Source organism: Mauremys reevesii, linkage group 7 (genome assembly GCF_016161935.1).
Source record: "Mauremys reevesii isolate NIE-2019 linkage group 7, ASM1616193v1, whole genome shotgun sequence".
Lineage (NCBI taxonomy): Eukaryota > Metazoa > Chordata > Testudines > Geoemydidae > Mauremys > Mauremys reevesii.
In genome coordinates, this window is record NC_052629.1 from 102,133,084 (window position 1) to 102,159,664 (window position 26,581).

A 26,581-nucleotide genomic window follows, 5' to 3' on the forward strand; every position below is an offset into this window, starting at 1 on the left:
TAGAGCAAACTAGACCTTTCCACAAGTCAACACAGTTGTTTGTCGCTATCGCTGAGAGAATGAAAGGGCTTCCGGTCTTGGCGCAGCGTGTATCATCGTGGATTGTGGACCGCATCCGCGCGTGCTACGAGCTTGCCAAGGTGTCAGCCCTGCCGATCACGGCTCACTCGACTAGGACCCAAGCGTCCTCAACAGCTTTCCTAGCGCAGGTCCCAATCCAGGAGATCTGTAAAGCAGGCACCTGGTTGTCGGTGCACACATTCACAGCCCACTATGCGATCATTCAGCAGGCCAGAGATGACGCGGCACAGGGCTGTTCTCCAATCAATTGTTCCATGACTCCTATCCTCCTCCTATGGTAAGCTTGTGAGTCACCTAATGTGTAATGGACGTGAACAATCACTCGAAGAAGAAAAAACGGTTACCTACCTCTCATAACTGTTGTTCTTCGAGATGTGTTGTTCACGTCCATTACACTTCCCACCCTCCTTCCCGTCTGTCGAAGTCACCCGCAAGAAGGAACTGAAAGGGGCTCGGGTCGGCAGTGGTATATATGCACCAGCGTGGAGGCGCCATTCTGGTGGGGGCTCCCCTGCCGGCTTGACAGGAGCCGCTAAGGGAAAAAGTTTCCAACGTCCCTGCACGCGACGCGCGCATCCCTAATATGTAATGGATGTGAACAACACATCTTGAAGAACAACAGTTACAAGAGGTAGGTAACCTTTTTTTCCACATGGCCTCCCTGCCCTCCAACATTCCTTCCCTGGACCCAGGAGACTGTTATGCCACCCGCTACCTGAAGGACTCATGCCTTCACATTTCTATATTCTGGGGCCACAGAAGATTTCTCAAGTTTGTAGTCTGTCATCACCACTGCCAATTCACTGCCCTTCCCTTCCCTTCAGCCTATCAGTAGCTCCAAGGGTTTTTATGAAGAGTATGACAGTTATAGCAGCCTCCCTCAGGCAGAGAGGCGTTCAAGCCTACGTGTACCTTGATGACTGGCTGATCAAAGGTTGGTCACAGGCTAAAGTGCAAGACAGCGTCGGTGTACAGTCCAAACCACCTTCAGAGTGCTGGGTCTGCTGATAAATGAGCAGAAGTCAACTCTTTCCCAGTTCAGAGAATTTATTGAGGCAGTGCTCAACTCAACCCAGTCCAGGGCCTTCCTGCCAGAGGCCTGCTTCCAGACCATGGCAAACCTGATATCCAAGGTCTTGGCCCACCCAATCACAACAGCTCGAGTGTGCCTCAAGCTATTGGGTCACATGGGTGCTTACATGGTGGTTCAATATGCAAGGCTGCACCTCAGGCCTCTTCAGATGTGGCTAGAGTTCGTATACTTCCCTAACAGACACCACTTGAACTCAGTACTTACAATCCCTCCCCTGGTCCTCAACTCCCTGGGCTGGTGAAAGGAGTCAAGATCGGTAATGAAGGGGGTGCTCTTTGTGGCTCCACAGCCTTCGGTGTGTTTTAGTCTTGGATGCGTCAGACCTAGAGTGAGAAGCCCACCTCAACAACCTCAGTACTCAGGTCTCTGGTCCTGGGAAGAACTCTCCTTGCTCATAAGTGTCAGGGAGCTCAGGGCAGTGCATCTGGCATATCAAGATCTCAGGCAAGGTGGTTCAAGTTCTGACAGACAATACAGCAGCCATGTTCTATATCAAGTATCAAGGAAAAGCAACAAAGAATCCTGTGGCACCTTATAGACTAACAGACGTTTTGCAGCATGAGCTTTCGTGGGTGAATACCCACTTCTTCGGATGCAAGAAGTGGGTGAATACATCCACTTGCATCCGAAGAAGTGGGTATTCACCCACGAAAGCTCATGCTGCAAAACGTCTGTTAGTCTATAAGGTGCCACAGGATTCTTTGTTGCTTTTACAGATCCAGACTAACACGGCTACCCCTCTGATAAGTATCAAGGAGGGGCCCAAGCCTCTGCCCTGTGTTAGGAGGCCTTGGTCTATGATACTTCTGTGTTAGACACTCCATTACTCTTGAGGCATCTCATCTCCCGGGAGTCCAGAACGTGTTGGAGGATCACCTCAGCAGGTCCTGCTCCTCTCGCCACAAGTGGTCTCTTGCCCGGAGGTTGTCAGTGTCATCTTCCGAAGGTGGGGCCCTCTGCAGGTGAACCTGTTCACCAGGCAAAACAGAAAATGCCATCTGTTCTGTTCATTGCCCGGGCACAGTACGGGCTCCCTTTCCGATACCTTCCTGCACTCGTTGGCAGGCCACCTACTGTACCCCTTTACAATGATTGCCTTGGTTCACAAGGTTCTGCTAAAAATCAAATGGGACAAGGCAAGAGTTATCCTGATAGCACTGGTGTGGCCATGCCAGCATTGGTTCGGCATGCTTCTGGACCTCTCAGTGGCAGCTCCACTCTCACTGGTGTTCTTCAAGGACAAGGTCCAACTGCACCCTCATGCAGCCTTCTTGCCAAAGGTGGTGACCTGGTTGTGGTGGTATTGTGACATTTTTCTACTTGTCTTCTTCCCAAAAACCTCTCAAAAGCTGTGAGGAACGACGACTTGTACATTGGGCATTAGGCAGATCCTCACTTTTATATTGAGAATACAAAGCCCTTCTGCGAATCCATGGAACTCTTCATGGCAGCAGTGGAAAGGATGAGAGGGCTACCTGTGTCAGCCTAAAGAATCATGTATGGATAACCACCTGTATTCAGGCTTGTTATGAACAGGCGAATGTCCTGCCTGTAATTACTATGACTGCTCATTCCACAAGAGCCGAAGCTGCTTCAGCAGCATTCCTTGCATAGATACCAATCCATGACATCTGCAGAGCCATGACCTAGTTGTCTCTTCATACCTTCAGTTCATACTGCATTATCATCCAACAGGCCCAGGACAATGCCAGTTTCAGGAGAGCAGTGTTGCAGTCAGCATGTCCATGAACTCCAAGCCCACCTCCTGGGGAACTGCTTGTGAGTTACCTAGCATGGAATGAACATGAGCAAGCACTTGGGGGAAAAAAATGGTTACTAACCTTTCATAACTGTTGTTCTTTGAGCTGTGTTGCTCATGTCCATTCCATGACCCACCTTCCTACCCCTCTGTCGGAGTTACCAGCAAGAAAGAACTGAGAGGGTGCAAGACCGGCAGCACCCCTTATATTAGTGCATAAGTGTGCAACTCCAGAGGGCACTAGAGCCAGTGCAATGGATACCAGTAAAGGAAAAATTTCCAGCAACAGTGCATGTGGTATGCACACAGCTAGCGTGGAATGGATATCAGCAACACATCTCGAAGAACAACAGTTAGAGCCTACTCTAATTTTTTCTTGCACACACAACTTGTTTCTCCACTTAATGTATGATTATTCTTATTTAAATTGAATGTTACAAAGGTGTTTTTAAAGAGGTAATATTTTTGCCAGAACTTGATCTATCCATTTGGCCTTTATTAACAATTAGAAGCAAGGAGGTTTTTAGATCATATTTCTTGTCATAAATTGAAACATTCAGTATCAAACTTCAATATCCATAAACTGTTGCTATTTTTTGGTTTTCACATGCACTAATTTTTTCCTTATAGCGAAGTTTAAGTAACACTGAAGATGAATGTACTCACCTGAAAGAAATGAATGAGCGGACTCAGGAAGAATTAAGAGAATTAGCAAACAAGTACAATGGAGCTGTAAATGAAATTAAAGACCTCTCTGACAAACTAAAGGTAGGGACAGAACTTTATCTAACCTTCTGCAATTGTTAGCAATGCTAGAGCGCAAGGACTAAATAAAAACTAGTACACCTCTACCTGGATATAACACTGTCCTCGGGAGCCAAAAATATCTTACCGCGTTATAGGTGAAACTGCATTATATCAAACTTGCTTTGATCCACCGGAATGCGCAGCCCCGCCCGCTCGGCGCATTGCTTTACTGCATTGTATCTGAATTTGTGTTATATCAGGTCGTGTTATATCGAAGTAGAAGTGTAATAACATCCTCATGGTAACTTGTTTTTTTTTTTTTTTTTTTTTTTACCACCAGAGAGGAAGTGACACAGCTCTCTTTCAAGCTGGTAAATGACAATACAGACCTGTTTCATGAACTTAAGCATTTTGATTGGTGAAATGAGAAACTGAAGCAGTTAAGCTGTCCTAAAAAGTTCTTTGGACATCTGTGCTGTCCAAATAAAACTGAGATGTTTGTTCTCTTTTACTATAAAATTATTGAAATTAGATTGTAAAACAAGGTGTGTCTAGATGGACAGAGGCTTCTAGGACAAATGATGGAATAAATTGCTGTGGAATTACATTAAAGAAATGCAAATACAGGAGAAAATATATCCATATGAAATAAATAAGGTTTCCATGAACTTACTTCTGGAAATGGCTTTGTAGAAAAAGTTTACAGATGGGTATTAAACTTTCTTTATCAGAGTGGCTAAAAAGGGAGTCCCATCTAAATGTTCACTCACATGAAAATTAAGTGCATCATTGTCTTATAACTAATTTTTTCTGACATTTGAGCAGGTGGCAGAAGGAAGACAAGAAGAAATCCAACAGAAGGGGCAGGCAGAGAAAAAGGAATTGCAACATAAAATAAATGAAATGGAAGAGCGAGAACAAGAGCTTCAGGCAAAAATAGAAGCTTTGCAAGCAGATAATGATTTCACCAATGAACGGCTAACTGCTTTACAAGGTCAGTCAGCTAGTCAAAAAATGCTTTAATTATATCTTTTTTCTTTTATTCTGTGAAATATCTTTTTCTTGGAATTCTGTTTACAGTACGGTTAGAACACCTTCAAGAGAAAACTCTTAAAGAACACAACAGCTTAGGTAGGTGTGATATTAATGTTCTTTGCTTAAAGCCAGATTTCATCTTTAAATTCTTTATCCTATTAATTTATATTATAGCAATCCTTATGATCTAAGTATTGCTGACAATAAGAAAAAAGCGTTGTTTCCTCTTAATTGCTGATCATAGTTGCATTTGACATGTTATAAGTGAAAGTAATATCGATGGAACAAAATACCGGAAGAGGGCACTGCTATTTAAAATGTTCATTAAGTTTTTCTTTTGTTTATTGCTAGCTTGTGAACTCAAATATGTTTGTGTAGGAAATTGTTGTTTTAAAAAAAAAATAATGGATGGTAATTTTTGGATGATGGAAATTTTTCACACATTTGATCAATATGTGACAAGATCTGTCATGCAAGAAAGTATTGTTAAATTGTATCATGTGTCCTAACATAGATTATTTGATTTGATTGTTGCTTCAATACTTAGGATAAGGAGACCGTATGGAAAGCCAATTACATTTCACAGTGCTCTACATAAAATACTTGGCTTGAATCCAGAAATAATACCCTTTCTTAATTGTAGGCATACAAGTTGATGACTTCATACCTAAAATTAATGGGAGCGCAGAAAAAGGTAGTGTATCTTAAATAAATACTAACTTTTTTCTTATAGTTTCTGTTTAAATTTGAACAAATTATGTTTATTCTCTAAGATTTTGTTTTTAATATATCCTGTTACTTTTTTAAAACAAAAAAAAATGTAAATTGTCGCCTGTTAAAAAAACAATCTTTTTGGTTAGACTCCAAATCTAAGTTTTGTAATAAGGCTTTTCAAAACCTAATGAGCCAGATCAGGAAGTAATAGCTCAACCTTTCTTCAGATGGACTCCCATTGAATTCAAATGAAATCTGTCTGGATCCTGAAACTATGTTAGCAGAAATAGTTTCATTACTTCTAAAAAATCAGTGTAAACATTTTTGTACTTGCTTGCTACCCAGACATTGTACCTTTCAGCTAGTAAGTCAGAAGAGGTAAGTAAGTAGGTCTTACTAGAAGCAAGTGAATGTATCAAAGTCTACCTTGAGTGAAATATATAAGTATATAAACAACATAAATGGTAAAACTAAAGATTTTTAAAATGCAGTTTTTACCTAAGATGTTAATAAAATAGATACAGTAACCTCCTTTTTCCACAAATGAATTTAAAATGATTTTTTTATGACCTGTGTCCCTTTAAGTTAAATACACTTTCTAAAACTTTACTTTTTGGGGGTTTAATTACCTATATATTTAAGACTGGGATTGCTTTTTCCTGCTGTCAAAAAGTGTTCATTTTCACACCATACATAGTAATCAACCCCAGGCTTTGGCCACATATAGAGTGGTGCTCGTGTATGAGGCTAGAACTGGACCTAGAATAGTTTATTATAAAGTATTGGAAAAGACTTAAAATTTGCAATAAATAATCATAATTTAATTTTTTTGTCATATATATGAAAATATATACTATAAATGGTGCTAAAATGGAAAAATATTTTTGCAGTAAAGGACTTCTAAAATAACTTAGGTGAATGCTGAAGATGTTCTTTTATCTGCCACACTAAATATTGATAGTTTGAAAGCATCATTGCTTTTGGTCACTAATCTTATTTAATAAACTGGCACATATTGGTTCAGATCCAATGCTTTTTAAAAATGTTTATTCACCTTCTATAGAGTCAAAAGGGTTGTTACTGCTAATACAGTATTTATTTTTTTCCTAATGGGATGAGTTCTTCTATAGGGCTTAATTTTCGGAGGCTCGTTTTGCTTGCACATTAAGTATTTGTCATAACTTTTAGCATGCAGACTTATTTTTGTCAATAAAGCCCTCCATCATCTTTCAAGCATGAATTCTCCCTTTACCATGCTTAACCTTGCCCCCAGTGCTATTCCAGACAGGGTTATGAAGTTCTACCATTTCCTCCTTTTATATTTATTGACGTTCTCTTTCCACTAATAAATTTCTTGCTGCCGTTAATGTGCTTACTCTATTGCATGGCTTCCATGGAGATTGGTGAAACTGTGAATTGTCCAGCAGAAAACACTTGTGTAGAGAGTTTGATTGACCAATGTCTGCAGCATTTATAAGTGCCATATGCATTTTGAGGCAAACTTTAAAATAATATATGCTGATCCTTTATTAGCGTTGTATATAAATGGAGGCTTTTTATGTGAGGTTTGTAGCTGTCTCAATGTATACAACACACATGGGGAAAACTTAGAGTAATACCTAAAGAAAGTGAAAGTGTGATTAACTTTACTTGTATGCTAAAGTCCCCTAAGTACCAGTTATCTCTCCTAACTCCATCCTGAATTCCAGACACTTAATTATGGTGCACATTGTCTCTTACTCCTTAGTGCTAATGTCTTTTGTATATGGTATTTCTCTGACCTACTGCCAAGTCACTGGATTGGTTGTAAATTATTTTTTTTAAATGATGTAGGGTTCTATCTTAGTGTCTAGAGTTTCAAAACTTTGGAATTTTAACCTTAGTGACATTTTAATAATTGTTTAAGAAAGCTCTTCAGAAGTAGTGTTTTGAATCTCTAGAAAGCTATAACAATTTTTTGCATAAGAAAGTGCCTTCGCATTTTTTGAAGTGAAATAATTGATTTAAAACTGAAATGTCATGTTGGCAGGCCCTCTTCTGGCTTGCCAACTACAAAAGCAGTTTCTCCTCCCTTGGTTTTCACACCTCAACTGCTAGAAGAGGGCCTCATCCTCCCTAATTGAACTAACCTCGTTATCTCGAGCCTGCTTCTTGCTTGCATATATATACCTGCCCCTGGAAATTTCCACTATACGCATCCAATGAAGCGGGTATTCACCCACGAAAGCTCATGCTCCAATACGTCTGTTAGTCTATAAGGTGCCACAGGACTCTTTGCTCTTTTTAGCCTGTAGAAAACACTTTGGTGCACCATGGTTACTTTTAATCTTCATGCTATCCAAACCATAAGAAAATTGAGGGTTAGGATTTTTTTCAGAAAGTAATACACTATTTTGGACAAGAGTAGCGTAAAGCTAAGCTGAAATGTTTGGGGTTTTTTTGTTTTTTGGTGGTTGTTTTTGGTTTTTTTAAATTGTGAACTTCCAGATTACAAATGTATGTATTTTAGAACAAAAATGTTGAAAGGAACTGTGTCAAATCTAGAAATTTTTCAGAGTAGTTTCAGGTAATGCACACACCAATTTTTATGGTTTTACAGCCATATTTTCATTTTAAAAATTCTCTCTCCATTGTTGTGACTGCAATGCCACCTCTAAGCACTGAAAAATGATGAGCCAAGCCCCCAAATGTAAGAGTCAAATTGGTTTAAAAATGATATTTAGATAAATAAATTGTTGGTTTTTTTGCTGTCTGTGGGTTTTTTCAACTCTGTGAGGAAGCCTCACACCCCCAATTTGTACGTGGTGATCTGAGGTTCAAAATTTAATCTAAATACATAATCGTTCCTGTTCACCCTGTGCATACACCCTGGGCTTCTTTGTGTCCATCTCTAAGGACATGTAGGGCTGTGTGGGCGATCTGCCCTCATTTCCTTGTCAGTCACCTTGGCCTGAGATAGAGCATTAATGTGCCTTACTTTCTAAGTCTATTTAGCCTAGTTACCCTTCTTTATTGTTTGATTTTTTTTCTTCAGTTATTTTATTTATTTTTATTTAGAGGTTTAGGGGGACTTTCTCTCAATCCTTTTCCCCTTTTCGGAAGGGGACATTCCCCTCTGAATACTATTGCCCCTGTTTCTGCGATCTCTTGGCTTCAGGCAGTACATCTCTTGCTGGGAGGCCATCCCAGTCAGTGACAGGCATTCCCATTGTATCTGGTGCTTGGGAGAGTCCCATATCTCACAAATGTGTTGCATCTGCTACCCTTTTAAAGGCAGATAAAGGAAAAATTGGGAGTTAAAACTGAGTCTCTTAATGATCAAGCATTCCTTCTATCCGGCCTCAGATCCAGACCAAGAGACCCCCCTGGACTCTGGTTGCTGAGAGAACACAGCGCTCCATCAATTTTGGCATGTTCACCTTGATCTACCCAAGGTAAATCCATGGAGAAGACCCAAAGAAAAAGGAGGCATTCCCCACAGAAGGAGTTAATCTAAAAAAATAACCTTGGTCCCTGCGGAGCAAGACCATGGCAGTGACCTCTCATCCCACTCTGGGTATGGCTTAGGCTCTAGATGCTCTTGGTACAATCCTGTGTCCAGGGCTCTAGGTTCAGCAGAGAAAAATGACCACAAGCATGCCTCAGTATTGAGACCTTCAGTGCTGCACAAGCCAGTCACTGCATCGTTGAAGCCTCCCACCTCTGTGAGAATGGTACCCACAACTCCTTCAGTACTGTTTACATTTACATTGGTCACTAAGATAACCTTGGTAGCGGGAAGACACCATCATTAGTACCATCTACTTAGACCAGAGTAGACCTGCCAGAGCAGCATATAGCCTCAGTACTGACCACGTAACAGGGCCTGCTCTTCAAACCCCTGTAGTAGTCCATGAGTTCAGATTCTCAAGGTGTCTAGTTTTGAAGGAACTAGAGTCTCCCTTGTTAGTTGGCACTGAAAGGTTATCAGTACCAAAACAAGCATGGTTGGTGAGGTCTGACCTTTCCCAAGTGCTGCTTGACTCTCCAACACCTTCAGAGAGTGATGGGGTCCACCTCTTGAAGAGGAGGAATTCCCCTCTGATTTGAATATTTCCATCCAGAGTTCGCTGGCACCTGAGACAAAAGGATATCCATCCTGACTCTTTTGACAAGAGCGGGGAGCTACATCAAAGATGGGTCTGTGTTGCCCCAAGTCAGTTCAAGCACCAGTGGATACCACCCCCTATGAATTTTGGACCTCCCCAATGGCTCCCCTCCTCCAGTTGCTCTTCCTCTGCCACCTTCAGAACAAGAATCCTTTTGAGGAGCAGGAGGCCAGGGCAGATAGAGGTTACCAAATAAATATTTCTTAGTCTTCCCCACATGCAATGGTTATGCATCAGCTGTGGCTGATGTCTGCCACTTTCAAGCATTAATGAAGCACATCATGGATTCTCAGCAGATTCCCTTGGAAATGGTCAGGGAGTCATAACATAAGCTCTTGGACATTTTCCAAAGAACTCCCTCTACCTGTGTTGCCCTACCTGTTAATGAGGCCCTGTTGGATCCTCCTAAATCAATCTGGCACACTCCTGCGACAATTCTGCCAATGTGTAAATGGAAATATTATGTGCTGGCTTAAGACTTTGAATTTTTGTTCTCCCATCCAACACCGAACTCCCTGGCTGTGGAGGCAGTAAACCAATGTGGCAGACAACATAATGCAAAAGCTGCACCATATTATAAGGACCAAAAATGCCTGGATCTATTCATCAGAATGACCTATTTATCCACGACTCTTCAATTTAGAACCATGAAACTCTCATGGCGAAATACAATCCCTCAAATATGCTAAATTCGCCACCTTTATTGGGCACTTGCCAGCTGGTCTGCACGACCCATTTCAAGCTATTAATTCGAAGGTCAGTTTTTAGCTAGAGCATCGCTACAGGCCTCATTAGATGCAGCCAATGCTGGAGCTGGATCCAAGATGCCAAACTGCTCAAAGATCCCACTCCACTTCATTCTCAGAATTCCAGAGACCTTATGAACCACTCAGGAAAAAGTCAAGGTTCCAGAGTACTGTGTCAGACCCAGACCAGTGGGGTACAGGAGTCTGGTAGAGGGCAAATATACTGGTCACTGGATGAGTAGTTTTCTGTTCCCTGAGTGACCAGAGCAGGGGCTGCACTAGAGTAATCAGGAACCTGCTAGAACCAATTAAGACTGACAGGCTGATTAGATCACCTGCAGTCAATCAAGGCAGGCTAATCAGGGCACCTGGGTTTAAAAAGGAGCTCACTCCAGTGAGGCGAGGAGGAGCCAGAGGCGAGGAAGTGCGTGTGAGGAGCTGGGAGCAAGAGGCACAAGGAGCTGAGAGTGAGAGGGTGTGCTGCTGGAGGACTAAGGAGTACAAGTGTTATCAGACACCAGGAGGAAGGTCCTGTGGTGAGGATAAAGAAGGTGTTTGGAGGAGGCCATGGGGAAGTAGCCCAGGGAGTTGTAGCTGTCATGCAGCTGTTACAAGAGGCACTATAGACAGCTGCAGTCCACAGGGCTCTGGGCTGGAACCCGGAGTAGAGGGCGGGCCCAGGTTCCCCCCCAAACTTCCCAACTCCTGATCAGACACAGGAGGAGTTGATCCAGACTGTGGGGAAGATCACTGAGGTGAGCAAATCTGCCAATAAGCACAGGACCCACCAAGGTAGAGGAGGAACTTTGTCACAGTACGAGACAACTTGCTTCCTCTGCACCCACTACTGAACCATCATTATCATCTGAGCATTAGTTTTGACAGTCTGCTTGAAGGCCTGGAAATATCCCACAACATCAAGCTGCATATACATTTTACTCACCTTCAATACTTTGGAGGCTCTCTCCCATGCGGAAAGAAAGTGGGAGAAACAATCGGATCAGACTGATGCGTGCTGGAGGTTATATCAGGGTTCGCTATTCATTTTACCTCCCTCCCCTATATTCAGCCCCTTCCCCATCCCTCCTTTAGGGACCCCTCTCACAAGCATCTCTTAAAGCAAAAAAGTTGATTCACTTCTGCCAGTGGGTGCTGTACAAGGAACTATTTAGCACAGAGGAAAGGGGTTGTACTTCAGCTATTTTCTGGACCCAAAGAAGAATGGAGAATCAAGATCAATTTTTAATCAGTGACAAACAACTTTATCAAGTCACAGAAATTCAGGATAGTGTGTCTCAGAGCTATAATTCCATCATTTTCAGTAGACCACTTGAAGTATCGAGTGCTTCCACTTGGTCTTTCATCTGCCCCAAGTGTGTACTCAAATGTGCTGGCGGTGGGCGCAGCTGACCTCTGACATCTGGGGATAATCATTTTTCCATACGTTGATGACTACTCAATGGCCGGTCTTACAACTAGGTTTCCAATGCCACAGAGATGAAGAGATTCCTGTTCTGCAAGCTAGAGTGGAAGCTCAACATCAAGAAATCCCCATTTGAGCCTGGTATTAAAAAAAAAAAAAAAAAAGTACATAGGAGCCTCCTTAGATGCTGAATCAGCCAGGGTTAACCTCCCCCCGCCCCTCAACAGATTCTCGACATTGGTAAATCTCATCTCAAAGATTCATATCAGCCCACAGACATCAATAAGAAGTTGTCTTCAATTACTCAGATACATGGCAGGCTGCCTTTTTGATGCCATGTCCCAGGCTCTGCTTTCAGTGTTTCCAGGGTTGGTTCAGGGCTGTTTTTTATTCTAAGCAAAGACAGCCTAAACAAGTTAGTGTCGTTCCCTCTTCAGGTACGAGACTTTCAATTGCTGGAGGAACCCAGATAACGTCTGACCAGAGATTTGGTTTGTTCAGCCTCCTCCCTCTATCACCGTAATGACAGATGCATCTTTGATGGGCTGGGGGCACACTTAGGGACCCTCACCGCCCAGGGCAAAAGATCTACCCAAGAGAGACAACTACATATTAGGCTCTTTGAGCTGAGAGCAGTCAGGAATGCCTGTATCCACTTCCTACCATTAATCAAGAGCAAGTCCATAAAAATCCTCATGAACAACATAGTTTGCATGTTCTATATCAGCCAACAAGAAGGGGCCAGGTCCCCCTTCCGTTTGTGATGAAGCAGTTAAGCTCTGGAACTGGTGTATAGCCAATTGCATCCTTATTTCAGCAATTTACCAAAACAGAACAGGTTAGCAGACTACCTCAGCAGGCATTTCTCACAGGAATATGAATGAGAGTTGGAACCTCTGATTTTTCAATCAAATTTTTCTGACTTGGTGGGTTCCAAAAATAGATCTTTGCCATTGTGACCAACAAGAAATGCAAACATTTTTCTCAAGGAAGAGGATTGGGTCCTTTCTCTTTGGGAGCTGGCATCCTTGTTCCATGAACAAGAAGTCTTCTATATGGTTTTCCCCCCATGTCCCTGATTCTGAATGTAATAAACAAGATAAAGCATGACAAAGCCAGAATTGTATTAATAGTCCCAACATGGTCCAGACAGATGTGGTATCCTTATCTGATTTACCTAGCCATCTGTCAGGCAATCAGCCATCTGCCCATTCCTCATCTTCATTCCTAGGATGCCAGCCTTACTCTTCATCCCAACCTGAAGATACTGTATCTCAAAGGTTGGCTCCTTGATGGTTCACGGGACTAGAGTCAACTTATTCTACAGAGGTACACCAGGTATTACTGAAGAGTAGGAAAGAGTCCATGAGATACTTACCTCTAAAAGAGAGAGAGTTTCAGCCAGAGGTGTGTCCAGAGAAGTGTTCCACCTGTTGATTATTCCCTCTCAATCATACCTTGATTACCTCCTAGAGCTAAAAAAGACAGGACTATCCATGAGCTCTGTCAGGGTCCACTTGGTGGCTATAACAGCCTTCCATTCAGCGGTTGAGGGATTCTCAGTCTTCTCCCATCCTACAACTGTAAGGTTTCTGAGAGGATTGGGGAATCTTTTCCCCCAAGTTAAGGAACCTACTCTTATTTGGGATTTTGATTTAGTACTTAGATACCTTATGGTCTTTCCCCCTTTGAGCCAATGACTGCCTCTTCTCTTGTTAATTTATCTCCGATGGCAGCCTTACTGGAGACCATCACCTCTGTTTCTAGGGTTGGAGAAATAGGGGTTCTAATGACAGATCCTCCATTTTACAGTATTTTTCAAGGACAAATTTTCATTACATCCCATGCCTAAAATTTTTACACAAGGTGTAATCTGAGTGTCACATGAACCAAGTTATCCACCTTCTGGTTATTTCCCAAAGTCCAGAGAGGATGTCATTTTACACACTTCGATTGTTAGGAGGGCATTAGCCTTTTATGTGGACAGAACTAAGTCATTTAGTAAGTTACCCACCGTATGTCTACACTACGGGATTATTCCGATTTTACAGAAACCGGTTTTGTAAAACAGATTGTATAAAGTTGAGTGCACGCGGCCACACTAAGCACATTAATTCGGCGGTGTGCGTCCATGTACCGAGGCTAGTGTTGATTTCCGGAGCGTTGTACTGTGGGTAGCTATCCCGTAGCTATCCCATAGTTCCCGCAGTCTCCCCCGCCCATTGGAATTCTGGTTGAGATCCCAATGCATGATGGGGCAAAAACAGTGTTGCGGGTGATTCTGGGTAAATGTCACTCAATCCTTCCTCCGTGAAAGCAACGGCAGACAATCATTTTGCGCCCTTTTTCACCTGGATTTCCCTGGCAGATGCCATAGCATGGCAACCATGGAGCCTGTTTTGCCTTTTGTCACTGTCACCGTATGTGTACTGGATGCTGCTGACAGAGGCGGTACTGCAGTGCTACACAGCAGCATTCATTTGCCTTTGCAAGGTAGCAGAGATGATTACCATCCCTATTGCACCGTCTGCCATTGTAAATTGGCGATGAGATGATGGTTATCAGTCATTTTGCACCGTTTGCATTTGGAAATTAGCGATGACGGTTATCAATCCTTTTGTACCGTCTGCTGCTGTCATGGGTGCTCCTGGCTGGCCTCACTGAGGTCGGCCGGGGGCGCATGGACAGAAATGGGAATGACTCCCTGGGTCATTTCCTTCTTCTTTGTTGTGTCTAAAAATAGTCAGTCCTGCCTAGAATATGGGGCAAGTGTACTAGAGAACCAAAGAGCACAGCTGCTCCATGTCAGAGCCCCAGAGATTCTGCAGAAATGATGAGCAGCATGCCATTTTAGAGGGTGCCCCTGTAACAACCCCACCCGTTGCTTCCCTCCTCCCCCAACCCTCCTGGGCTACCGTGGCAGTGTCCCCCCATTTGTGTGATGAAGTAATAAAGAATGCAGGAATAAGAAACACTGACTTTTAGTGAGATAAAATGAGGGGGGAGGCAGCCTCCAGCTGCTATGATAGTCCAGGCAGTACAGAATCTTTTCTTTAGACATGAAAGGGGTGGGGGCTGATGGAGCTCAGCCCCCAGTTGCTATGATGAGGACGGTTACCAATCCTTTTGTACCATCTGCCAGGAATGACCAGGAGTCATTCCTATTTTTACCCAGGCACCCTCGGCCGACCTCATCGAGGCCAGCCAGGAGCACTCACGGGCTGATGATGACGATGGATAGCAGTCATATTGTACCATCTGCCACCAGGAAGGGGATGCTGGTGTTGAGCGCTGCAGCACCCCGTCTACCAGCAGCATGCAGTAGACATAGGGTGACATTGAAAAAAGGCGAGAAATGATTTTTTCCCCTTTTCTTTCGTGGGCGGGGGGGAAGAGTGTAAATTGACAACATACATCCTGAAACACCCCGGAAAATGTTTTTGACCCTTCAGGCATTTGGAGCTCAGCCAAGAATGCAAATGCTTTTCGGAGACTGCGGGGACTGTGGGATAGCTGGAGTCCTCAGTACCCCCGTCCCTCCCTCCATGAGCGTCCATTTGATTCTTTGGCTTTCCGTTATGCTTCTCACGCAGCACTGTGCTGAGTCCCTGCTGTGGCTTCTGTCTATCATAGCCTGGAGATTTTTTCAAATGCTTTGTCATTTCATCTTCTGTAACGGAGCTCTGATAGAACAGATTTGTCTCCCCATATAGCGATCAGATTCAGTATCTCCCGTACGGTCCATGCTGGAGCTCTTTTTGGATTTGGGACTGCATCGCCATCCGTGCTGATCAGAGGTCCACGCTGGGCAAACAGGAAATGAAATTCAAAAGTTCGCGGGGCTTTTCCTGTCTACCTGGCCAGTGCATCCGAGTTCAGATTGTTTTCCAGAGCGGTCACAATAGTGCACTGTGGGATACCGCCCGGAGGCCAATACCTTCGATTTGCGGCCACACTAACCCTAATCCGACATGGCAATACCGATTTCAGCACTACTCCTCTCGTCGGGGAGGAGTACAGAAATCGGTTTAAAGAACCCTTTATATCGATATAAAGGGCCTCATTGTGTGGACGGGTGCAGGATTAAATCTGTTTAATACTGCTAAATTCGGTTTAAACGTATAGTGTACACCAGGCCCCAGACTGTTCATGTCTATTGCGGCTAGCTCCAAAGGTGGAGACTCTCCAAGTGGATTTCTGTCTGTATCACATTTGCTATAAATTTACAGACATATGGACTCGTCCTAGGGTGTTGGCCCATTCCACAAAATCTCTATCTACATCTATGGCATTGCTCAAGAATGTTCCTATTCTGGATACGTGTAAGGCTGCCACGTAGATTTCCATAAATACCAGTTTTTCTTCAAGTGCTTGCTCATATCGATTCCAATTAGGTGTGTGCGCGCCGTGTGCACGATCATCATAGAATTTTTACCCTAGCAACACCTGGTGAGTCGGCTGTGGAGCCCCCTGGCGTAGCGCCTTCGTGGGGCTGGATATACACCCCAGCCGACCCAGCGCCCCCTCAGTTCCTTCTTAGCACCCATGACAGTCGTTGGAACTGTGGAGCGTGGCATAGCTCTCCACTCTCCCTAGCTTTTACTTCCTGGTTTAGATACTGTTCTAGTTCTTAGTAGTTATATAGTTATAGATTTAGTGTAATACAGTAGTTGATAGCTATAGAATTAGTTTTATAAGTGAAGTTAGCGGGCTGGAAGGGGTCCCTCCCCCCCTTTCTCCCGGCATACTGCCTGGGCTCATGCCCAAGGCTCTGGGCTTTAAGCCGTGCTCAGCCTGTTCGAAGCCTATGCCAATGGGAGATCCCCATGACTCTTGTTTAAAGTGCCTTGGGGAGTCTCACCAGACCAAAAAGTGCAAGATCGGTAAGGCTTTCAGGCCTTGAATCAAAAAGAAGCGAGACTTTAGACTCAAACAGGCGCTTCCTTCGCTTTGTGGTAAACCACAAACATTACCAATTTGCCTTCCTTCCCTTCGGGCTGTCCACGGCTCCGAGAGTGTTCACCAAATGTATGGCCATCGTGGCAGCCTGCCTTTGTCGACAATGCATACAGGTGTTCCCGTATCTCGATGACTGTCTCATTCGGGGCCACACCAGGGAAGAAGTGCAATCTCACGTCCAACTTATGCTAGGCACCTTCTGCAAACTGGGCATCTTACTCAACAGAGAAAAGTCAACTCTAGAACCAACCCAGAGAATAGAGTTTATTGGGGCAGTCTTAGACTCCAGACTCGCCCGTGTTGTCCTGCCGGACACTTGTTTTCAGGCTATCGCAAACATCATCCGCAGCCTCCAAAGCTTCCCGACTTCCACGATAAGGACGTGCCTTGGCCTTCTGGGGCACATGGCGTCGTGCACTTATGTAACCAGGCATGCCAGACTTTAGCTCCGCCCCCTTCAGGCCTGGGTATCAACGGTGTATCGTCCAGATCGGGACAGCGTGAACATGGTGGTCACGGTTCCGGAATCAGTCTTGACCTCCCTCAGCTGCTGGCTGAACCACATGTTGGTGTGCGAAGGGGTACCATTTCACACCCCACAACCTTCCTTATACCTTGTCACAGACGCATCGTCTCTGGGCTGGGGCGCTCACCTCAGGGAACATCAGACGCAGGGCCTTTTGGACCGCATCCGAACTAACTCTGCACATCAATGTTCGAGAACTGATGGCAGTACGCCTAGCATGTCAGGCGTTTTGTGGTCTCCTACATGGCCGTTGTGTGGCAGTTCTCACAGACAACACCATGGCCATGTTCTACATCAACAAGCAAGGGGGAGCCCGGTCGTCCTCACTGTGCCAGGAGGCCATTCACCTTTGAGAGTTTTGCATAGTCCACTCAATACATCTGATGGCGTCGTTTCTCCCAGGACTCCAGAACACACTGGCAGACCGTCTCAGCAGGTCATTCCAAACTCACGAGTGGTCGATTCATCCAGATGTCATCCACTCCATCTTCTGGAGGTGAGAGTTTCCCCAGATCGACCTATTCGCCTCGCGCATCAATTGGCACTTCTGAGTGTTCTGTTCTCTCCAAGGGCGCTCTCAGGGCTCCCTATCAGATGCTTTCCTACTTCCGTGGACAGACCAGTTGTTCTATGCCTTCCCGCCATTCCCTCTGGTCCACAGGGTCCTGCTCAAGCTGTGCAGGGACAAGGCATGCATGATTCTGGTCGCTCCAGCATGGCCAAGGCAGCACTGGTATACCACACTCCTGGAGTTGTCAGTAGAGCCTCTGATCACACTCCCACTGTGGCCGGACCTGATCTCCCAGGACCATGGACGACTCTGTCACCCCGACCTGCAATCGCTCCACCTTTCAGCGTGGATGCTACATGCCTGACTCGGGTGGAGATACTCTGCTCACAATCCGTGCAGCAGGTTCTGTTAGGCAGCAGGAGAGCCTGCACATAGACCACCTACTTAGCCAAATGGAAGCACTTCTCCTGTTGGTGCGAGCAGCGCACCACACACCCCTTATACTGGACTATCTCCTATCCCTAAAGCAGCAGGGCCTGGCGTTATCATCTGTCAGGGTGCACCTGGCTGCTATCTCAGTGTTCCATCCAGGGGAACATGCTTCCTCAGTCTTCTCTAACCCAATGGTCATTAGATTCCTAAAGGGCTTAGATCGTCTAGACCCACAACTGTCAACCAGTTCTGGCGTGGGACCTTAACCTGGTCCTCTCCAGGCTCATGGGGGGCCCCGCTGGAGCCAATGACTACATGCACACTCCATTATCTATTTTGGAAGACAGCCTTCCTTGTAGCATCACTTCAGCGAGGCGTGTTTCTGAAATCAGAGCCCTCACGTCGGAACCTCCATATACAGTCTTCCATAAAGACAAGGTGCAGCTTCGCCCCTACCATGCCTTTCTCCCCAAGGTGGTATCAGCTTTTCATGTGAACCAGGATATCTTCCTCCCAGTCTTCCATCCTAAGCCACACGCTATGCAGCAAGATCAACGTATGCACTCTCTGGACGTTCGCAGAGCCCTCACATTCTATATTGAGCGTAGGAAGACGACTCAACTCTTTGTTGCAGTGGCTGACCGGATGAAAGGCCTACTGGTTTCCTCGCAACGTATCTCCTCTTGGATCACGTCCTGTATTCGTGCTTGCTACATCTTCACCGGTGTCCTGACGCCACGCCTCACCGCCCACTCCACGAGGGCTCAAGCCTCCTTGACCGCTTTCCTGGCACAAGTTCCAATCCATAAGATCTGTAGAGCAGTTTGGTCATCCATTCATACCTTTGCCACTCACTGCACGTTAGTACAGCAGTCTAGAGACAATGCCACATTTGTCTCAGCGGTTCTGCACTCAGCGATGTCTTACTCCGACCTCACTGCCTAGGTCAGGCTTGGGAGTCACCTAATTGGAATTGATATTAGCAAGCACTCGAAGAAGAAAAGACAATTACTCACCTTTTGTAACTGTTGTTCTTTGAGATGTGTTGCTCATATCCATTCCAAACCCGTCCTCCTTCACCACTGTCGGAGTAGCCGGCAAGAAGGAACTGAGGGGGCACTGGGTCGGCTGGGGTATATATCCAACCCCATGAAGGTGCCACTCCAGGGGGCTCCACAGCCGACCCACCGGGTGTTGCTAGGGTAAAAATTCTCCGACCATCGTGCACACGGTGCACGCACACCTAATTGGAATGGATATGAGCAACACATCTCGAAGAACAACAGTTACAAAGGTGAATAACTGTCTTTTTTTTTTCTAAATCAGATACTGCTGTTAAAAAGGTTGTATTGTCTTCAGTCGTGGACTTGGTGCAGAAACCCCCTCCTCCAGCTGGAGGTACTGCTTGGTAGTCACCTGAAGTGGAGCGCCCAAAGAGACACTACTGGAAGAAGGAGTGGTTAACTCACCTTATGTAGTAACTGGAGTTCGAGATATGTGTTCCTGTGGGTAATCCACTCTGTGTCCTCCTTCCCCTCTACTTTGGAGTTTCCTCTGGGGACTTCATGGTAGAGAAGGAACTGTGGGCAGTTTGCCCACACAGCCCTATATAACTTAGGAGTGGGGCACAAAGTGCATGCACAGGCCAAATAGGTACTACTTCTAAAAATCTCTGATTAAAGGTGCAAGGGGTATGAGCACACCTGAAGTGGAGCACCCATAGGAGGACACATTTCAAAGAACTCCAGTTACTGCACAAGGTGTGAGTAAGATCTCCTTCTTTCCCTCTATCTAGAAGAGATAGGCAGCTGCCCCACTCACATTCTCCATCATGCTTCCCCCAGTCTCTTGTCACCCACTTCCGCCCTGTATTCACTATGCCCCCCCATATTTCCACTCCTTTTTCTGTAATTCAAAGAATAATAGAGGCCCCAACAGAGGTCAGGGCCTCGTTCCATAAGGTGCTATTCATATGTAATAAAAGACAGACAGTGCATGACCCATAGAGCTTACAATCTAAACAGCAAAGATAGTGTGTGAAGAAGGAAGTATTATTATCCCCATTTTATGTACGGGGAGCTGAGCCTCACAAGGACTGTGATTTGACCATGGTTACAGAGGAAGTCTTTAAAAGAGCTGGGAATTGAACCCACTGCAGGACATTACACACAAGACCATTGTGTTTCAAAGAAATCTAATCATGTTTTATTGTGATGAGACTCCAACCAAAAGAACACAAGGAAAAATAACATTTGCCACGTAAAAAAACAAAACTGGTTTTGTATGTGTGTGTTTTTCAAATTTTAGGAGGGATTACAATTAAAGAGCAAAGAAAAAATCACTTTAGCTCTAAAAGGACTTTTTAAAATAAGGATAAAAATATTTAAATTAAAAATAAAATACGTAAAATTGTTTTTGTTTTTTCTCTTAGTGCAAGGATTTAATATCTTTTTTGTTCAGAACTAATAATATACTCATGGTAGGAACTGCTTGTCTCTTAATGCTATGGGGTTTGATATTTCAGTAAACTGCACTGTAAGAAAGTGTCGAGGATTGCATCATCTTATATGTTCTGAATTGATTTTTAATTTAAATCTGTTGGTGAACACTGAGTTAAATCTTTTTGGTGCAACTATAGATTTGCCAGTGGAAGTAGAGGGGGTGTGTGTGTGTGTGTGTGTGTGTGTGTGTGAGATTTATGACCTAGCTAAACTGAAATAGGTGTTCTAGTTGCTGCTAAATGTAGGATTTTTTGTAAAATGAATCAGTTACTAAACTTGTTAAATAAAGATTTTTAGAAATAGTATTATAATTCTTGAGGTAAATATTTTTCATTCATTTTCATTAACAACTTTCATAGAGTTTAGTATTAAAGTTTACACTTTAAAAATTGAACATACTTTTAATCAAATATGCTAAGGATACATTCCCAATATTTTCTGCAACCAGGTCTAAAAAACAATCTATATAATTTCTAATCTCCAAAAAATAATTCTTAACTATTTCAACAGAATACGTCTTGTCTGCTTGTATATTAGGGTGATCCACCATATTGAAATCTGAGAATAATGCCTAATTTACAAATATTTTAATGTATATTTCAGATTTTATAGTAAAATCAGTTCTAAGATGATGAGGACATGTAAACTGAAGTGTTTCTTTCTTTACTAGAGCACTTTCTTTCAAAGAGTGGAGGGGACTGCACTTTTATTCATCAGTTCATAGAGTGCCAGAGTGAGTACAGAGCATTCATCACATTGACTTTAAAACAAAAAAACAAAATATCAAAAATGTTACTTGAAAAATACATTTGTCAGTACTACTTAATATTTCTGCAGTAGTGGAAATGTGCTGTAAGTATAGAATTATGGCATTATGAACTCCAACAAAGCTGACTCTTTACAAAAGCAACAAAGATATCTCCTACTCTTAAAGTGCTGAGCACATGATCTGTGTTTAACACTTAATCTATGATTACTTTCTATCAGCGACAGAGTGTGAGTGCCATAATGTTGCCGTGTGCGTGTAAGATTGACCTAATTTTGTAACACTGATGGAAAATAAGAGAAGCTGGAAGCCTGACTAACATTGCCAATTAAAACAAACATTGCAGACTGCAGCAGACAGATAGGGATGAGGTAATGGTGCCCTTTGTCTCTTCTCTGTTTAGCATTATATATGTAACTTCTGATAATTTTAAAGTTTTATAATGCAGCTTGCGCTAGATAAAGTGTGACTGCAGGAACAAAACTATAAGAGACTGGTATTTTCATGTGGAAAGATAAGATTTTCCATAGAATGCAAAGAAATGGAGCATAAGTGCTTACCACTGATCTTGTAGGGAGGCAGATAATTTTTGTGCTTGAGGTGAAAAACTTGCTTTTCAAAGCAAATGACTTTGAGGATTATTAGTAGAGAAGCAATCATGTCTGCTTGGAGCAAATTTTTAAGGAAAAACTCCATTTCTACTTAGTTTGTTCTGTGAACTGGGACAGGAGCACCAGTTGGGGAGAAACCTGAACGCTCTATGAAAGCATAGCTGGAATATAGAACTCTTTTTAATAGCATGGAGACCTCAGAAGGAACAATGCTGCTTCTTCTCCCCCACTACTGTTGCGCTAGGAAGGATTTTACAAAATTTGTTAGGTGTAACTTTAAACATTTAAATTAAATTATGAATTAATAGAGATGAGAGAAGTACTCAAACAGAAGTGAGGCAATAATTTTCTTTGACTACACAAATCAATTGTTATGCATGTTGACCGCTGTTGTGTTTCTTAGATTCACTGCCAAAATGTAATGAACATCGCATAGTATGACTTTATTGGTGTGTTTCTGCTTTTTAAGGCGTGGAATACAATATTATAAATTTTATTTATATCCGAATACTCTTAATGCCCATTTCAGAAGACCTAAGAAAAATGATCAATAAACCAAAATACCAAAAAGTAAATACAGGTTAATTCCTTTTAAAAATGGCATGGGCTGTATCTTTCAAAACTTTTGGGACTGATCTAAAATTTCTCAAGTGGAGACTTAAAAAGAAAATTATCCTCAGTAGTTTTAAGCTTGGTAGAGATTCCTTAAGGCTCCTCTTTCTAACAGAAGGCATAATAAAAGTGAGCTTTCTGGCCTAATTGGTGAAGTCAACTTCATTTTCAGTGGTATGATGTATGAACTATTTATTCTTTTAGCTAATTAAAATTTTTTATTAATTGACATCTTAGCACGAGATGTGCAAACGAAAGCTGATGAGTACTTCTGTCTATAAGGATACAAAAGTGATCATCTTGATTTAACTACAAGATTTCAACATGCATTTGAAGTAAGCGAGAGAAGAAAATAAAAGATAAAAACTTCTTATTGAAAGAAGTGGGGAGAATCTGATAGCTGAAAACACCAAACTTCAAGAACTCGATCAAATAGAGGAGCCTAAGGGAATTTACAACAAAATCCCCATTCAATTACAATGGAAATTAGGCATCTAGTTCCCTTAAGCTCCTTTGAAAATCCCAGCCTCTGCTAGCCTTAAGATTTGGGTCACACTATCTGAAAAGTTTTTTGTGAAACCCTGTTTTGAATGGTCTGGGAGGAACAGTAGCTTGATATATTTGTTGTTTGCTCCTCACCTATTCCCTCCATTTCTCACTGCTTTTTGCATTAACTGCTGGACTGCTTCACTGTATTTATAAGATGAAATCCTGGTCACTTTGAAGTCAGTGGTAAAACTCTCATTGATTTCAGTAGGGCCAGGATTTCACTTTTTCAGCCTTTTGTTAGGTGTGTAGTGATACATTGCTGTTCTTAATGTGGGACACTTAATTATACCAAAAGTGGTGAAAACACTACGCAGATAAGAGGAAAGTGATGCAACATGCAATTTTACCCCTATTTTAAGCTTTGCCTCTTTTTTCTCCCATTGGTATTTTAACCTTTGCTTCTGTGCTTTTTTTTTTAATAAAAGTGGGTATATTTTATATATGACTAACTCTTCCCTTAAACTTTTAAGCAAGTTTTTTATTTTTAAAAGTGGAAATGTCTTTTAATTATTTTTAATGGTTATTTCCAATATTTTCATAAATAACATATGGGACATATTAAAGGTGACCTACAAAGGGGAAAATTGGGCTAATGTCCTTTTGCTGCTTTCTGATTTATTAAATGTGCTTAAAGTTTTGTCTACCCTGGAAGACTCTCTAATGCTTTGACTGAATATTAATAAAATGATGATGCTTTGAGAGTTACTTGTGAGCAATTAAGAAGGGAAAGGGTTTTTAGTCAGACTGCAAACATGCGGGATAATTATTTTTTAACTCCTATGTAACTTCAGACACTGACATTTGGATAAAAGGTGTTCTTGTTAAAAATCCAACATATTTATTGTGAGCTGTTGCATCTGAATTGTTCTGAGCAAAAGAAGACTGCTTATTACTAGTAGTAATAATTACAAGGCACTATTGTGCTATATGCTGTATGAACACAGTGCCTCACACAATGGAGTCCTAGTCCATGATTAGGTATGATTATTACAGTAATACAAATAATAAGACAGTCCCTGTCCCAAAGATATTAAAAAGACAAAGGGTAATTCTAAGGTAGAGAAACAAGCAGAAAACCATAAAAAAGCCCCTCAAAACCTTTCAGACCACATTCATTCATCATAAAGAAGCAAACAAAAGTGCAATCTAACTTTAAAATAATTTCCACTTTACCTCTGAAGTACACAGTCTCAGTAAATAATTCTTACAATAAACTAGAATACTGTACTAGTGTGCCAGCTTCTTGAGGAGCAGTCACTGGAGAAAATCAATTCTGGGGTGGTAATCAACAACTTTAACAAATGCATAAACATATTCAGCCAAAAATATGGATATATCTGTGTTTATTCAAATAGTTTACTTTGTAAGCCGCTCTCTCTAAAATAAATTTCTCAAAAATATACAGACAAGAGTACTTCAAATTCTCTAACAAATCCAGTGTCTGCTAGCCTTACTCATGTTGAGTAGTAACTTACTGCAGAATTGTGGAATAAAGTACCAATCTTAAGTAAGATGGCAGAATTTGGTCCTATGTTTTTCTTTGCTTTCTTGCCACTTCCCTATTTGGGGTTGCAGCTTTTATGGACTTCTTCCAAAACTCATGATTGTATTCCAGGCTGTTGTACAGATTGGTCTCTCTGAGGTCCACTTATAATATCCAGTCCATGTATCAAGACTTTGTTTTCCCCCTTGGTCATCTTCCACCCACAACCATTGCAAGAGCAATCATACCAGTATAACTCTCAGGTCTCTGCTGAATATGCTCAAACCAGCCTAGTTTTCCCCAACTTATCTTCAATTGGAGCAACCCCTGCATTAGGCCCTTAACAACCTCATTTTGTTTCCCCATCATGGAGTGTCCTACCATTTGTCCATCTCAACATCATTTCTGTAGTGGAGAACATACTGAAATCTCTTTAATGGCTGGCCTAGTCACTGTCCTGTATATTAGGATGGCTCAAATTAGTTTTATACACTGTACCTTTTAACATTATTGGCATCTTCTTGTCACAAGGAACTGGAGTCAGTTCCCTCCATTTAAACTTGTCATAGCCTTGATTTTTACCAATATTGACTCTAAGTCCAGCCTGCTCAAAACTATGTTGCCACATTCCAAAGTTGGCTTGCAGGGTCTCAAAATCTTCTACATATGTCACCAAGTCCTGTGTATTTATTATTATATATAAATATGGCCAAGTCAAAACAAACTTTTCCATTTGCTTTGAACTCTGTTGATACTTCATGGCATCTTGCATACTGTTGTTAAATTGTTGTACAGTATAAAAATGGAAAACATCAATAGCAGCTTTTAATCAATCAGTTATATTCATGTGTGATGTAGGGTTAACTGAAGAAGTTATGCCAAAAATCAAATTGTGGTCTGCAAAGCCTGTATTAAACTTATAAACTGTCTCCACACATATGAACACACTATGAATCACTGTGGTGGAGGAAATGTTAAAAATTAGGTTTTTTCATCTGAATTCTTAATAAAAAACATGTAGAAAATACACTGCTGAAAGCAATTTGAGTTGGCCAGGAAAATAGACCAAGGTCATAAAAGACCAACTTCTTTTTTTACACTAATTGTAGACTGCTTTTAGTTGTGACCATGCATGGATTTGTGCAGAGTCCAAAATCTGCAACACATTTTGCTGCCATAAACTAGTTACACACCCATTCTAACTAATTGTTTTATGATATGGCTGCCGCCATTATGAATGGAGTCGTTCTCATCTATAAATCAGGCAGGTAGCTAATGTGGATGCAGGATTCTTATGTTCAGCTTCTTCTCCAGGGGTGCAGGCAGACTTCCCCAGGTGCTTTTTTGCCTTGTTAGAAGAAACTGTGGCTGGTATATATGTGAAATCAAGTCTTCTTTCCTGACCTCTGTAGATTTCTGTAACAACATGGAACAAGGAAAGACAAAGGACGCTTCTCTTTTCTGCCCTGCTCCTCCTTTCCTCTTGCCCCGCCCCAAAAAGCCAGGAAAGAAGGGTTGAAAATGCTTCAGGCAGTGGATCCATTGTGCCCCCTTCTTCCCCCACCCTCCCCCCCAAAATCTACCCACCATGGCTTCATACAACTGCTGTAGCTCAGTCTGAATGATCGGTGCGGGGGAAACTAGTTGTGAATTGGCAAAAACTTGTGCTAAATGCCTGCTGTCCAAGGCCATTTGAATACATGCTCATCATCGCACTCTTCTTTTTGTGTAAATGGCATTTCTCATGGCCATCTATGTGAGCATCTGGTCACAGAACTAGAAGTGGAGATCTGGGGAGGCTATAAATTCAGAAACTCCACTTTCTGATAAATCTAGTTTTTTCTAAGAAGCTGGTAAATGCTAATTGTTCTCAGTTTGACTTTTC

At 42.5% G+C, this 26,581-nt stretch overlaps 1 protein-coding gene across 17 annotated transcripts in view; it reads left to right on the plus strand.

Moving 5' to 3' along the window:
* LOC120409130 (sarcolemma associated protein) overlaps positions 1-26,581 on the plus strand; it is a 169,148-nt gene that overhangs the window by 108,766 nt on the left and 33,801 nt on the right. For 9 of the 17 annotated variants that reach the window (XM_039546622.1, XM_039546620.1, XM_039546633.1 and 6 more), the window contains exons 10-14: positions 3,564-3,701; positions 4,506-4,674; positions 4,761-4,811; positions 5,359-5,409; positions 21,346-21,408. In XM_039546622.1, coding sequence (XP_039402556.1) covers positions 3,564-3,701; positions 4,506-4,674; positions 4,761-4,811; positions 5,359-5,409; positions 21,346-21,408 — 472 coding nt within the window. The remainder of the gene's footprint in view (positions 1-3,563; positions 3,702-4,505; positions 4,675-4,760; positions 4,812-5,358; positions 5,410-21,345; positions 21,409-26,581) is intronic. The other 8 variants (XM_039546628.1, XM_039546630.1, XM_039546629.1 and 5 more) reach the window with 3 other exon arrangements.